The 15,873-nt window shown below is 42.8% G+C and overlaps 1 protein-coding gene across 1 annotated transcript in view; it reads right to left on the bottom strand.

Moving 5' to 3' along the window:
• The window catches only part of TEX14 (testis expressed 14, intercellular bridge forming factor), a 64,887-nt gene that overhangs the window by 22,263 nt on the left and 26,751 nt on the right, over positions 1–15,873 (bottom strand). Inside the window, exons 14-20 of the mRNA XM_045986249.1 lie at positions 11,954–12,060; positions 9,722–9,847; positions 9,434–9,522; positions 7,860–8,141; positions 6,915–7,015; positions 4,808–4,927; positions 2,023–2,089 (exon numbers count right to left, since the gene is read on the bottom strand). Of these exons, the coding sequence (XP_045842205.1) occupies positions 2,023–2,089; positions 4,808–4,927; positions 6,915–7,015; positions 7,860–8,141; positions 9,434–9,522; positions 9,722–9,847; positions 11,954–12,060 (892 nt within the window). The remainder of the gene's footprint in view (positions 1–2,022; positions 2,090–4,807; positions 4,928–6,914; positions 7,016–7,859; positions 8,142–9,433; positions 9,523–9,721; positions 9,848–11,953; positions 12,061–15,873) is intronic.

The raw sequence follows: 15,873 nt of genomic DNA, 5'->3' as shown, positions 1-15,873 counted from the left end.
ATTCTGACACTCAGAATACAATCAAGCCATTTACCGGCCTTTCAGTTATAACCACATCAGTTATTTCTGGAGACAAATGTTGTTTTGTCTTTTCAGGAAAGCAAACTGACCTGGTTCCTGTCAACAGACACCAGGGGGCGTTGAAACCAAGAACTGTTTGTTCACTAAAGATTCCAAACAGAAAAGACCATTAGCTGGGCATTCCCAGAGCGCTAACTGTGCCTCTTGGCCAGCCATCAGGCTCCACTTAAAGTGCAGGGTGGTGAGACAACACTAATTCAACTCTCTTCTGTTCTCCCTGACATCGAGTGTCCAAAGTTACTCCCCACCAATTCTCAGTAAGATATTTTGCTGATCTCAGGGCAAACAGGGCCACTATCCATATTCCTTCCCACCACTATACTGCTCTGGTTTATAGAGCCTTCCCTCTTGGCAAATGTTCATGATCCCCTTCCCATTCCTTAGGAACACGTGGTGTGGTGGGCGATGGGGAAGCCCACCAAAGCAGTGTCACCTTTAGCAGATACCAAGGAGGTCTCTACCCCACCAGTAGAGAAGCTTTGGGGTTCTTCTTCTCATGACACTTGTTCAAATACCTAGAAAGCATAAAACTAGAAAGCCTAATGGAATGCCTAATAAACACAATTAGAGCTGGAGGAACATTTAGAGATTTTAGAGTCTCTCTCCTTTATACAAAAGGAGAGTGGGGTCCTGGGGTGAAATGACTTGCCCAAGGTCATGCAGTGGGAAGGAAAAAAAAGTGGCAGAACTGGGCTTGGGACCCAGCGTATGTCCAGTTGTTACCCATGGCATTGCCTGGTAGGGAAGGGATACATGTCAGAGCCCTTGTGGAAAAGGGGGGAGAGAAAGGCCAAAAGCAGGAAATGAGTGGAAATCAGAGGCTTCTTCATGTACTTCAGATGTCTATATCAAACTAGCCCTGGGTTTCTGACCTACCTGCCCCATAACTTCTCTATCCCACTCAACCCTCTTCCAAACAGAAGTGAAATGGCTACGTGCAGGCAAGGCTCACACAGAATAGGATCATGAACAGAGGCTCCACAGAAAAGAGTGGATGACCCAAGACCCAGGTCTGGGGACTTTTAACACGTCGTCCTGAGGATTTAACTGTTCATCTCAAAGCTTATTGCTTCTTAAAATGCTCTCAGCTGTGACAGGGTCATGAATTAGGTTAGAGACAGAAGACAGTGTGCAGCAGGAGGACAGGAGCGAGTAAGTTCAAAACCCAAGCCCACCATGCCTGGGTTCAGAATGTTGAGACATGACCACAGACATCTACATGGCTCAGGGGGTGGGCATTTGGCTTTAAAACTGATGGCTATATACCCTAAAAGAGTAAAAGTGCACAATTTTTTAAATGTCTGTATCAGAAGCAGGGGTTCACTTATATCTTATCTCACCCCGGCAGCTGATCCAAGGTTAACTTCCCATGTAAGGGAAAGCAGTTGCTGAGTTATATAGAACTCAAGGCCTCCCAAGGGAAGGATGTTATGTTGATTGTGCACTACTGGCTGTTATTAACTCTTTGCCAAGATGCTAAGCAAGCAAAGGAAAATTCTGGGTGGAAAAGGACATGAAGAGTAAGTTCTAGTTTTTGTTGTGTCGATAACCAGTTGTATGGCCTGAGCAAACCTCTCAAGTCAGCTCCGTGAAGACAACCAAGCACCTGTGTGTGCCCCGAAGGGGTGAGGAATCTAAGGAAAGATGGGAGGGGGCAGAAAGGGAGGGGGTGGAAAGGGAGCGGAGGGGGAGGAGGAGGAACAGGAACCACTAAACTCGTGCAAGGGGAAGTACAGATAACATGATCTGTGGCTGTCAGGAGGCTGGTGAGGGGCCAGAGATTCATTCTAATGAAGGGAAATCCCTGACCCTAGGTTCCTTCATCTGTAAAATCAAAGGCCTGGAGGAGGTTATCTCTAAGGACTGTTCCAGCTCTAAAGATCTGTCATCTAATAGAAAGTGAAGGCAAGTGAGAAGGAATCTGCCTTAAGAGCTTATTACCAAAGCTTGGAGGTTGGGCAGATGCATCTTGTACTCCTTCCAAGTCCTCTTCTATGGGACTTGAGGTCTACAAAAGAGTAAAAGGGTAAAGGAAGAAGGTCACTGGAGAATGAAGGATACTAATCAAAAGGTAGGAGATGTTCTTAAACCTTGAAAATCTTTATAAGTTTCCTGCATCTTTAATAGAAAAAGAACAAACCTGTTTCAAAGACATTAAGGATCATTTGTACTCTGTGTTCCTCAACAAGCCCTCCCCTGCCTCCACTGTGAGGAGGAATTGTGTGACTTTTCCTTATGTCATTATCTCCTTCTCTCCCCAACATTCCAACAAAGATTTTTTTTTTAAGATTTTATTTATTTATTTGACAGACAGAGATCACAAGTAGGCAGAGAGGCAGGCAGAGGTGGGGGGAGCAGGCTCCCTGCTGAGCAGAAAGCCGGACGTGGGGCTCTATCCCAAGACCCTGGGATCATGACCTGAGCTGAAGGCAGAGGCTTTAACCCACTGAGCCACCCAGACACCCCAACAAAGATGTTTTGATTCTTAGGACCTTCATCAGAAAACCCAAAAAAGGTTGGGGGGTGCCTAGGCAGCTCAGTCTGTTAGTGTCTGCCTTTGGCTTAGGTCATGATCCCAAGGTCCTAGGATGGAGCCCCATTTCAATCCCTGCAATGGGAGCCTGCTCAGCTGGGAGTCTGCTTCTCCCTCTCCCTGTCACCTGCCCCCCGCCCCACTCGTGCTCTCTCTGTCCCTCTCTCTCAAATAAATGAATAAAATCTATAAATAAATATATAAGTAAATAAGTAAATAAAATAAATTAGGATAAAAGAAAAGAAAAAGAAGTTTGGAAAAATAGCGCAGACTGCAAAGTTACTTTCTGGGGTGAGAAGTCAGAATACCGGTTCCTTTGAAAGGGTGCAGTGACTGGGAGGAGGCCCTGGGGCAGGGGAGGGGGCGGTCTTCTGGAGGACTGCTTCCTGATCTGGGTACTGGTTACATGAATGTGTTCAGTCTGTGCAAGTCCATGAGCTGCACACATAAGAGCTGTGTACTTTTCTCCATGTTCCACTTTATGTATGTGTACACACACTTACCCGTATATATGTATGTATACACATGTACATAATATGTGATATATATACTTTGTATGTTTTTATTAAAGATTTTCTTAACATCCCAATCTGCTCACAGTAAAATCAAGAATAGTTGATGGACACTGGGCATCAGGGAAATACAAATCAAAACCACAGTGAGCTATCACCTCACACCAGTCAGAATGGCTAAAATTAACAAGTCAGGAAATGACAGATGCTGGTGAGGATGCGGAGAAAGGGGTACCCTCCTAAGTGTAGGAGGTGGAAATGCAAGCTGGTGCAGCCACTCTGGAAAACATTCTGGAAAACAGATTCCTCAAAAAGTTGAAAATAGAGCTACCCTATGACCCAGCAATTGCACTACTGGGTATTTAACCTAAAGATACAAACGTAGTGATCCGAAGGGGCACGTGCACCCGAATGTTTATAGCAGCAATGCCCACAATAGCCAAACTATGGAAAGAACCTAGATGTCCATCAACAGATGAATGGATAAAGAAGATGTGGTATATATACACAATGGAATACTATGCAGCCATCAAAAGAAATGAAATCTTGCCATTTGCGACAACGTGGATAGAACTAGAGGGTATCATGCTTAGTGAAATAAGTCAATCGGAGAAAGACAATTATCATATGATCTCCCTGATATGAGGAAGTGGAGATACAACATGGGGGGTTAGGGGGGTAGGAGAAGAATAAATGAAACAAGATGGGATCGGGAGGGAGACAAACCAAAACTGACTCTTAATCTCACAAAATAAACTGAGGGATGCTTAGGGGAGGGGGGTCGGGAGAGGGGATGGGGTAATGGACATTGGGAAGGGTATGTGCTATGGTGAGTGCTGTGAAGTGTGTAAACCTGGTGATTCACAGACCTATACCCCTGGGGACAAAAATACATTATATGTTTATAAAAAAATTAATTAATTTAAAAAATAGAAAAAAAAGAATAGTTGATGGATTAATAATGAAAAATTACTCTGAGTTATCAGAAGTACAGAATAGTGGAAATGATGTTTTTTTGCATCACTGAATTCTTGTCAGTCAAATGTTGTGTTTGAAACATACAATCAATCCTCCCTTTCTTCCACCCCACCTTCCATATTGGTAAAATGCCCAAAAAAGGTGGTAGGTTAGTAGGAAGGTGAGGCAGAAATTATACAAATGAATAAGAAAATCCAAACAGCTTCATTTTACAAATGAAAATATTCTGTACAAACAGGTGCTTGTCAATCCTGGGCAAGTTCCCGAGAAAGCCCCATGCACTGCCCAGCGTCATACCCATGCTGAGTCCTAGCCTCTGATCCTTGCTCTCCCGCCACTGACACTTTGGCAGGCCAAGCTTAATTCCCCACATACGCGGATCACCACTTCTTCACACAGCGGAATAACAGCAGGCCTTCTTCTCTTCTCCACAGGAAGAATATGTGAATCAGGTAACATGAAGAACAGCGTTTTGAAAAAAAGTACAAAGCGCTGTACAAATGCAGGAACCACAGTTTTGGGAGAAACTGTATATGACCTCAAACATCTTATTTTTCAGATTTTTTCTCAAAATTTGAAAAGACTGCTAAGTCAACATTACACACTTTTATGTGTAAGCTATTTTTCTCAATAAAAACAACTTAAAAGGATTAAGGCAATAGAGAAAGCTGTAAAGTACTTTTCCCTAAACTGTGGTTTTTACCTCTAGAGCTAAGTTTTCTTGAGCAGTCGAGGAATAAAAATATTCATGGTCTGGAGTTAAAAATTCATCTGTTATGTCCTCAGAAGATTCTGGTGAACAAGTTGATCGCACGGACTGATCCTATTAATAATGTAGGAAATCACTTTTAGGTTGTTGTTCATTATAAACAAATCCTTTATAGTTGGATGCAGTGTTAATAATGAGGTTATCTAAAATTACCCAGCAGTCAGGGTGACACTCCCTAAGCCAACCCTCCCTGCCTGCTTGCACACCTGCCTCTTCCCTCCTTCCCCACTATAAGCTGTGAACCCTCTGCAGCAAGTGAGGCCAATGACAGCCCTGAGACGCATAGTCCTCATCTGCACAATGGAGGGGGAGGGAGCTGGGTGACATTTCTGCTCTGAAATTCTAAGAAGAAAGGTCCTAGACAACCCAGGCTGGGCCTGAGCTTGAACAGCCAGCCACAGATGCTTTGTTCTCTAGACAAAGAAGCTGAGGCAGCTCAGAACTGAGGAGTCCTGTGGGTGCTACAGTTTCAAAAAAAATGAAGGAACATGATATTAAAAGTAGCAATGCAGGGGCACATGGGTGACTCAGTCGGATAAGCCTCTGACTCTTGATTTTCGCTCAGGTCACAATCTCAGGGTCCTGGGATCAAGTCCACTTCTTTGGACTCCGAGCTCAGGGGGCAGTCTGCTCGGGGATTCTCTCTCTCCCTCTGCCCCTCCCCCTGCTCATGCCAGCTTGTGCATGTGTGCTTTCTCTCAAATAAATAAATCATTTGAAAAAAATAGTGATGCAATCTCAATAATAAAAATAAAACTTGATGGGGTGCCTGGGTGGCTCAGTGGGTTAAAGCCTCTGCCTTCGGCTCAGGTCGTGGTCCCAGGGCCCTGGGATCGAGCCCCGCGTCTGGCTCTCTGCTCTGCAGGGAGCCTGCTTCCTCCTCTCTCTCTGCCTGCCTCTCTGCCTAGTTGTGATTTCTCTCTGTCAAATAAATAAAATATTAAAAAAAAAACAAACTTGAAAATTCAAAAGTCCCAGTTATTTCTTCAACATCTCTGTTCCACCTCTCCTTTTTTGCTCTTCTCCCTGTTCAGCCCCTGATCCCCACATGGGCAGGTAACTAGCTCCTCTCCATACCTTCGGTCATCTCTCCGCAGATGTTTTATGATTTATTTCCTTGGATGCTGCTTTTGCCACACACCTCTTCTTGCCACATGCTTGGCAGCTGCTCCCTTTACTTCTCATATCACATTGAAACTTCTCAGATAAGCCTGGCCTCACATACCCTCCTCACCTCCCTGACAGACCTGTTTCTCCAGCCAAGCCAGCGTGCTTAACATGGCCTATCCTTCCAGCGCCCATGTGAGAAAAAGAATAAACTGTCTTAAATTGTCCTTGTGAATGGTTTGTGTGCTATGATTAAATACAATAGTATGTTCGTTGAAAGATCTTAAATGTTCCACAATTGTATTTTTATATTATTTCATTTTCAGTTGCTGTTTGTATTCTTTAAGTGATTGTGTCCTCATATCATAATGATTAAAAAATTCTGGTTCCTTAGCCTGGCTGGACTGTGGCCCAACCACATGCTTCAAGGGTGTGTTAAACCCCTGCAGGGCTGGAGCCTCAATGCGTTGATCCTGTGGAGGTGCAGTTGTCAGGCATGAACACATGCTTTCCACCGAGAGCTGTCTCTGGGTCTTAGAGGACATTCTAGGTGAAGGAACTCTCATCATAACCCTGGCCTTGCTCTTGCTACTCCAATCAGACCTCAGTCACCTGCTGGGCCGTGAGCTTTGATACCTGACCTCACACTGTGCTTCCAGAGTTGGTATTATCTATCCAACTAGATAGGAAGCTCAAGGGCTTCCTGACTCTGACACTTTCTGTGTTCTGCACAAACTCTAAGATACACAGTGCTTTGAGTTGGAATGACTCAAAATGTATTTAGGCAGGAAAGAAAGACTTCCTCATTCATGTCACAGACATGAGAGTACGTACTCCAACAAAAAAGAACTACTACAGATATTATTTCACTGGCATAATACATAACAACTCAATTCCTTGGGTTCAACCTGGCTCTGCAGGCCATATTACTTACGCTGTAAGATTTCTCAATGACCACAGATGCATCAGAACTTGCTTGAAAGACTTCACTATGCTCTGGCTGCTCATTTTTTCGGGGAGACAGGTGCCTGATACCTAATGATGACAGAACCAGGGCCATAGTCATTCAGTGAAAATATCACTGGCAAAATAGATGGCATGGAAGGGGAGAAGAACGGTGTGAGAGAAAAGATGTGTGGCTATTCTGCCAAGGGTGGCCATGTCCCATTTGTCAGGGTCAGTCCAGAGAGTGGAGACTGTTAGTTTGGCCTGACCCCAACACATGGTCCTGTATCATCAATCCTTTTGCCCACCCATTCAAGAGCAGTGCTTGAAAAGGAACAGATTCTAAATACTAAGAGCCCAAGGCAAGTAGATTTTCTACCTAAGTGATAATTTTAGATGCATCTTTCTTTGACTTATAAACAACAAAGAAATAATATTCCATCCCCTGCTTGCAAGCAAATTACCAAGTGGAACTACATGGCCTTCAGTTTTAACCTATAAATCTATAAAGTGAGGACAGTCAATGCCATTTGTCTCTAGGTTCTTCTGGCACAGAATCTCTGGGAGCCAGTGGAGTTTTTCTGGCTTAAAATGCAATGCAAGGAAATGGGCAGTAGGGAACAGCCCTCTACCACTGTATTCAGGTAAGAAAGGTTCATTTCTCTGCCAGGTTAGAGCCAGGAACAGGCTTACTGTATAGAGATTATTTAACTTTCTTTGAGCAAATGGGTCTGCTCCAGTATCAGGAAAACTCACAAATCCAGGAAGGACAGGGGAATCAATAAGGTATTTGTTTTCCCCTGCAGTTCAGGGTTCCATGAGAGATGCGAATGGAGAGAAGACCAAGCAAAGGAAATATGCCAGGAGGCTTACTTATTTTTGAGTGAGTAACTTGATAGAGCTCATCTATCCCAATTCCTCCAACTGAACTTACTGGTGAAGCTTCGAGGCCCAGGCTGTCTGCCATGCTGGTTACTGTCACAGTTACTGTTGTCCATTTTGTCATACTTGCCATTTCCTCCTGACTCCTCATTTTTCCTGGGATACTCTACAGTGCACTGCCAGCCCACTTTCTCAGGGTCCCTCAGCAGGGGCTGCAGCAGGAGATCAGGCTCATCTTTAGCCTCATCCTCTAAAGTCACACTACTCTGAGGATGCCAAGGTGGTACCGCCAGCTGCCCAGTAGCCGCTCTCTCTGCCATTTCTTTCACCTCCACTGGAGAGAAGGGAAAGCAGCATTTAAAACAGAACCGTGAACACTGGACAAAAGCTTTTCCTTCTTAAAGAGCTATATAACACTTTCATAACTCATATTGTCATAATAATTGTCTTTTTAGAACTGCACCATCCCTAGCTTGCCCTGTTGAGCTTGAAGGGGAAGAGAGAAAAGAATCGATAACAGAAGGAAGGACAAAATTTCAGTACATTTCTGAATTTTAGAATGGAAGATAGCAGAAAACTTGTAGATAGAACTTGTTGTGAAGATTTTATAAGAAAATAACATCTGGGGGCGCCTGGGTGGCTCAGTGGGTTAAAGCCTCTGCTTTCGGCTCAGGTCGTGATCCCAGAGTCCTGGGATCGAGCCCCGCATCAGGCTCTCTGCTTAGCAGGGAGCCTGCTTCCTCCTCTCTCTCTCTGCCTGCCTCTCTGCCTACCTGTGATCTCTGTCTGTCAAATAAATAAATCTTAAAAAAAAAATAAATAACACCTGCGGCTCACAATCTCTATAGACTAATGGAAAGGATTCTAGAGTTTGTCCAGTTCCTTTAGACTAGGCAGAGATCATATTATGTGAGAATGTGTGTGTATGTCTGTGTTCATTTCTTTATTTTATATGTGTATCTGCATGAGCATACAGTCATTCCAAATGTTTTATACTTTTGCTAATGTCATTTAACATTAGTATGAAAAAAACATAGACTGTATCCTTTCAAGCTTATAAAACTGATACAAAAGGAAACGCCCACAGGATATGCAAAAGTGACACTACATGCTCTTTACTTTCATAATGAATGTTACACATTAAATTTCTACTGCATATTGTTTTGTTACAATTGTTATATAATATGCATCAATATATGTACAATGGAAATATTTCCTATAAAGTCTAGAAATGAAAAAAAGTTTTTTCCTAAAAAATAAATCACTGAACAGAACAGTATACAGAGTGGCAGGCTTGATAGTCTCTTTTCTTTGGACAAGTAACACAAAACATGTTCATCTAAACAATGTTAAAAGACCCATCTTAATAAAAGCTTATCTTTCCTGAGTAAGCGGTAAACAAAAGAAAGAGGAGGACGAGGGGGAAAAGAAAGAAAGAAAGAAAGACATTTCCTTTCTGCAATTTGTAATCAGAAAGGCCTTAATTTTTAAACTGGAATGATCCAACAGAAGAAAAGAATGTGGGAGGCTGGTGCAATACAGACTGTGTACTTAGAGATAACAAGCAGGTTAGAAATACACTTTAAGTTTCATTTGGCTCAACAGAACCTATGGCTCTTTACTCACTTTTCCACTTTAAGTGTACCTCTCCATCATCTTCATTATTTCTTGACTTTGCATTACAGATTTCAGAAGATACAGACTCCATACTGATCCTAAATTATGTAGGTTTGGGGGAAGGGGAGCAGGGTGGACACAAATACACCGTTTGCTCAAGTTTCTGACACAAGCCTGAGCCCACCAGCCCACCCAGAGGACCAGCCCCTAGGCGCAGTCATTCCTGGGGCTGCACTGACTCTTGCCCACCACCAGAGAGCGCAAGACTCCACAATGTTCAGACCACAGACTCCTTACCTAGCAGAGCCCTGGCTAGGGCTGGATGACACAGCAGGGCCCTTAGGGTGCCTTGACACAGTGACAAGTGCACTACTAAGCTGAGTCAGCCTGGTTTGGGCACTGGACTCTTTAGGCCTTCCCTGGCTAAGAAATGAAGGGACTGGATTAGAAGACCTCTAAGGTTATTTTCAGTTTCCAATTTCAGATTTCACGATGCTAAAAGTACTCTTGAGAAATTTTCACAGGAAGAAGAAACCCACAATTGAAATCGAGTTTCACTAGACAGACTTCTGAGGTCTAGCAGAGCCCCCCACACCCACAATGCCACAGAACACAGGTGATGGTTTGCTAACTGTTCCTACCCTTCTATCAGAATTCTCCAGTAACAGACACACCAGGTCAGTGAGAGCACAATAACTAACATTCTCAAACATGGCCTTTAAGACACCAGGGAGCCTGAAGAACATTCAGGGCTCTTCAGCCTAGCCTCACTGAGTTCTAGACCCTACCTTCCACTAACCAGTTGCCTGCCTCTGGCATACTTCAGTCTTTGTGGATCAAGTTTCCTCATCTGAAAAACAAGGGAGTCTTTCTTCCTCTACATATCCTTGATCATATATACATTTCATCATCTATTAAAATAACTCCTCAAAAGCACGGGACCTGTGGCATATATATGAATTCCTCATTATCTTGAATGCCCTGCTTCCCCACTGGACCAGAACACAAAGACTGCTGACCTGGAAAGGTCAGATCTGATTGGCTTCCTTAAAGAGCAATTTGGCAGCATCTATCAAGTATCTTTAAAATGTTTAAACCCTTTGACCTAGTAACTCTGCTTCTGGCAATCACCAAGGACATAATCCAAAGTGCAGAAAAATTTGCAAAGACAAGTCACTGCAGCCCTATTCAAAATGGATCAAAGCATGAAACTACGTAAAATTAAATAATGGGGGAACCCAGTAAGTTCAAATTTGCAGGATGTTTTCTCTTTTTAATATTTATTTAAGTAATCTTTATATCCAACTGGGGCTCAAACTCACAACCCTGAGATCAAGAGTGGCATACTCTTCTGACTGAGCCAGTCAGACGCACCCCCTGGATATTTTTTAATAAAGTGGGATAATGCTCTTGTTCTAATGTAAGATGAAAAATCAGGATATAAAAGTACCTATATGGGAGTGCCTAGGTGACTCAGTTGGTTAAGCGTCTTTGGAAAACATACAGGAAGACTTGGTGGATTGGTAGCAAAATGTTAAACTTTTCTTTAGTCTGTTTTTTGTTCTGTTGGGGGAACATGGTGAATGGGTGTATCGGATTCCACAACTATGGCTTTGCTTTGTTATCTAATGGCCATACTGTCTCCGCATCTGCTTCTCTCAATGATGTGGGCTCTAACCCCTTTGATGCCAGTTAGTTGGTTCTCTAATAATTCCCTTTGTAAGGGTAAAACACTCTGAACAAAAATGTCTGGGCATTTTCCTTGATTCTCCCTAATGAACACATTTACCAACGTGAAAGGAAAAGCAAACTCTTGTCATTAGTCTCAGTCACCACTGGGAGAGAAACAAAAAGTTACTTTTTTCCAGAAGAACTGACTCCAAAGGCATGGATTAAAGCTACCATTTAACCAGAGGAAAGGAAAACTGAAATTGACAGACTAGTCTATCTTGAAACACATTTATGGGCCTTTAATAATTACCCCTATGCAAAATAAAATTTGTTTTACCTAAATTCTTAAAAACTCAGTGTACACATACGCTCTCTTTCCCATGATCGGTGCTGAAGCCAATTCATTTCATAGATTTGGCTGGAAATCAGAGGCTGCATGGTAACAGTTAAATTGCTCAGCCCCTGCTCTGGAGTCAGGGATGCTTATTTTGAGGAACACTTGTTTCCAAATAGTTTGGTTTCTGGAGCACTGACAGATGGAATACCTGGCATTCCTTTTTTAAGAAAAACAATCTGGGCAGCTTTGGAAAGGCAAAGTGCTTTGCTTTTGACAAATGTTGAGTTCTGTCGGATTAACCTGCCAGCTCCTTTACCTTCGATGCTTTTTCCTACAGGTTTCCGTTACATGGCTCTTTCCGCTCACCTGGAGGAGAAAACCTGCCAAGATCTGTTTCTGTGTTAGTGTTCTTCATCACCCACAGTCTCTTTGTCACAAGACACATGAAGATCATTAAGTGCCTCTGGGGTCACATGGGAGTCTAAAGACATGGTGACACAGAGAATAAAATGTTAACCTACCTGCTGATATTTGGGCTCCTGTTTCTTTCCAGACTGTGCTTGGCTCCTTGAGTGGGCTGTGATTGTTCACTTGTGCTCTGCTTTCCAGGTCCACAAAAAGTTGGCAGCTTAAAAAGCAGTAAACATGTTTCAGTGCTTTGATGAAGGAATTCCTCTTCACTTTCACATTCTATTTTTCAAGCCATTCTTACTAAATGTGTAGAAATAACCAAACCTACTAAGATGATTTCCCTGTGTGTATTTCATATCTAGTAACTCATCTTTCGGCTGGAGGTCTTTACAACATTACACAGCAACGTTGGCCCCAGAAACGCAGTCTAGACTGGGAGCAAGTGAAGGATGAGCAGAAAAAAACAGACTTCAAAAATCCAGTAACTTTTAGGGTGGCTCAGTGTTTAAGCGTCTGTCTTTGGCTCAGGTCATGACCCTGTAGTCCTGGAATCAAGCCCTGTGTCAGGCTCCCTGCTCAGTGGGGAGCCTGCTTCTCCCTCTCCTACTCTCCCTGCTTATGCTCTGTCAAATAAAATCTTTTTTAAAAAGTCCAATAACTTTCCTCTGTATTATTATTAAGGTAGCAAGCTTTGTGGCAGGAGCCTTGGACCCTGGCTTCTAGTCTAATCTTTACTCAGAATAATGTAAGAGAGTGTTCTGTTTCAGCTTCCTCATCCATAAAACAGGGAAAATAGTATCTCCCTGAATCCATCAGTGGGGATGCTATGAAAATAAGACACAATAAAATAAAAGCTACAATACTTTGGAAATAAAAGTAAATTAAATTAAAGCCTGTGTATTTTATTCCAAAGAGAAAATTCTGGATCTGCTTATTCTAATTTTAACAAACTTCATTATATTTCCTAGCCTGCAGCAAGTTAAGGCAACAAATGTGTTGCACTGGGATGGTAGTAAGATGTGCAAAGGCAAGAGGATGCATAAAAATGGTCATAAGCTCCTAGAAACATCGGCAAAGGCAAGGGAAGCAAGGGCAAAAATGAAACTATTGGGACTTTATCAAGATCAAGAGCTTTTGCACAGCAAAGGAAACAGTCAACAAAAACAAAAGACAATGACAGAATGGGAGGAGATGTTTGCAAATGACATATCAGATAAAGGCCTAGTATCCAAAATCTACAAAGACCTTATCAAACTCAACACCCAAAGAACAAATAATCCAATCAAGAAATGGGCAGAAGACAGGAACAGACATTTCTGCAAAGAAGATATCCAGATGGCCAACAGACACATGAAAAAGTGCTCCGTGTCACTCGGCATCAGGGAAATACAGATCAAAACCACAATGAGATACCACTTCACACCAGTCAGAATGGCTAAAATTAACAAGTCAGGGGGCGCCTGGGTGGCTCAGTGCGTTGAGCCGCTGCCTTCGGCTCAGGTCATGATCTCAGCAGGGTCCTGGGATCGAGTCCCACATCGGGCTCTCTGCTCAGCGGCGAGCCTGCTTCCCTCTCTCCCTCTCTCTCTGCCTGCCTCTCTGTCTACTTGTGATCTCTCTCTGTCAAATAAATAAATTAAAAAAAAAAATACCCTCTCCCCCAGCTTTTAAAAAAAAAAAAAAAAAAAAAAACAAGTCAGGAAATGACAGATGTTGGTGAAGATGCAGAGGAAGAGGAACCCTCCTACACTGTTGGTGGGAAAGCAAGCTGGTGCAGCCACTCTGGAAAACAGTATGGAGGTTTCTCAAAAAGTTGAAAATAGAACTACCCTATGACCCAGCAATTGCACTACTGGGTATTTACCCTAAAGATACAAACGTAGTGATCCGAAATGGCATGTGCACCCGAAGGTTCATAGCAGCAATACCCACAATAGCCAAACTATGGAAAGAACCTAGAAGTCCATATACAGATGAATGGGTAAAGAAGATGTGGTATATATATACAATGGAATACTATATAGCCATCAAAAGAAATGAAATCTTGCCATTTGCAATGACATGGATGAAACTAGAGGGTATTATGCTGAGTGAAATAAATCAATCAGAGAAAGATAATTATCATATGATCTCCCTGATATGAGGAATTTGAGGGACAGGGTGGGGGGATTGAGGGTTAGGGAAGGAAGAAAATGAAACAAGATGGGATCAGGAGGGAGACAAACCGTAAGAGACTCTTAATCTCACAAAACAAACTGAGGGTTGCTGGACAGGAGGGGTATGGAGAGGCTGGTTGGGTTATGGACATTGGGGAGGGTATGTGCTACAGTGAGTGCTGTGAAATGTGTAAGCCTGATGATTCACAGACCTGTACCACTGGGGCAAATGATACATTATATGTTAAGAAAAATAATTAGTAATTTTAAAATGCTATAAAACAAAATGGTCATAAGCTCCCTAAAGTATGAGCTACAGAGGCCTTTGCATGGGGGCAAAGATTCCTTAGCAGGGCCTGAAGGCAACAACTTTATTATGGAGCATCAAATAACACATGTTCTGAAAAATGTCATGGTCACCAAGGAGAGCTTAGAATATACTGAGAAATATATTCAAAATAGGTATTTAAAATAATGGGAAGTTTGTAATGTTTCCTTTGGTGCAATTAAAAATTTAGGAACTGAGAAATTAGACTAATCCAAGGCACCAGGCATATAAATGAGGCCTTGGACCTTCTTGCCCAGCCCAGCCTCCAGCTGAATACAGTCAAGGAGGTGATCCCAGCCCATGCCACGTGGAATGAAATTATCATACTGGTTAGCCCTAACATATTCTGACCCATATAGAGTTGTGAAAAATAATAAATCACTGTTATTTTACGCCACTAAGTTTGGGGTTTTGTTGTTGTTACTCCACAGCAATAGATAACCAAAACATAATATATAAGAAAAGTTATTTCTAATAGTTTTCTAGCAAATCTGAATTTTCAAAAGAAAAAGAAATATTAGAGTCTAAGTACATTCTTTTTGCCTTCTCTTTATACAGAAACAAATGCCAACGCTTTCCAAAAGTTTTAAGTGAGGACTGCAGTCTCACTGAAACTCAGCAGGGGACCGTGAAAGAACACCAGACTAGGAGTGAAGAAACCTGCCCGTAATTAGCTGTGGCCCTTGGCAGTGGCATAGTAAGTGCAGGTGTTGGGAGTTGTCCGCCCTGTGCAGGCCATAAAGGGATGTGCTAGAGGTGGAGAATTTTAAAACTATAATAAAACCCACTAGGGGCGCCTGGGTGGCTCAGTGGATTAAGCCGCTGCCTTCGGCTCAGGTCATGATCTCAGGGTCCTGGGATCGAGCCCCGCATCAGGCTCTCTGCTCCGTGGGGAGCCTGCTTCCTCCTCTCTCTCTGCCTGCCTCTCTGCCTACTTGTGATCTCTCTCTGTCAAATAAATAAATAAAATCTTAAAAAAAAAAAAAACCCACTAAAAGCTGACCAGCTTTTTACCACCATAGGCCAGCAACTCTAAATAACTTCAGTAATAAAATCCTTCTTCCAATGGGGCTCACCTCTCCTATCCCAACATCATCTCGGTAACACCTGGACTTTAGGAAGTTCAAGTCATTGAGCTTGAGCTTCGTACTCAATGATGATGAGTATGGGGTAAATGATGTAAAATGGTGGAGCTAATCCAGCTCTAAAATTCTGATTCAAGAGACAGCCAGCTCTCTATATGTGAACTTGTTCATTTATTCATTCCCTCAATGACCATTTACCAAGTACCTTCTCTGTGCCAGGTACCCTTGCTAAAGCACAGAATGTGTAAGACCCAGGCCCTGCCCTTAAGGAGCTGATGCAGGAGCCACTCTGAAACCTCACTAAGCTTCAAGCTACACCTCCTACACCAGTTCCCATTGTGTCTTCTCGCCTACTTTGAGGTGTCTTCTTTGATGACCTGGGCCCTCTGTACCACACTGGAGCTACTCATAAGTAAAGCCTGTAACTCAATCATCATTGTATCCCAGGTTTTAACTGTATA

The sequence above is a fragment of the Meles meles genome, chromosome 18 (assembly GCF_922984935.1).
Source record: "Meles meles chromosome 18, mMelMel3.1 paternal haplotype, whole genome shotgun sequence".
In the NCBI taxonomy this organism is placed as follows: domain Eukaryota; kingdom Metazoa; phylum Chordata; class Mammalia; order Carnivora; family Mustelidae; genus Meles; species Meles meles.
This window is presented reverse-complemented; position numbering and strand designations above follow the sequence as displayed.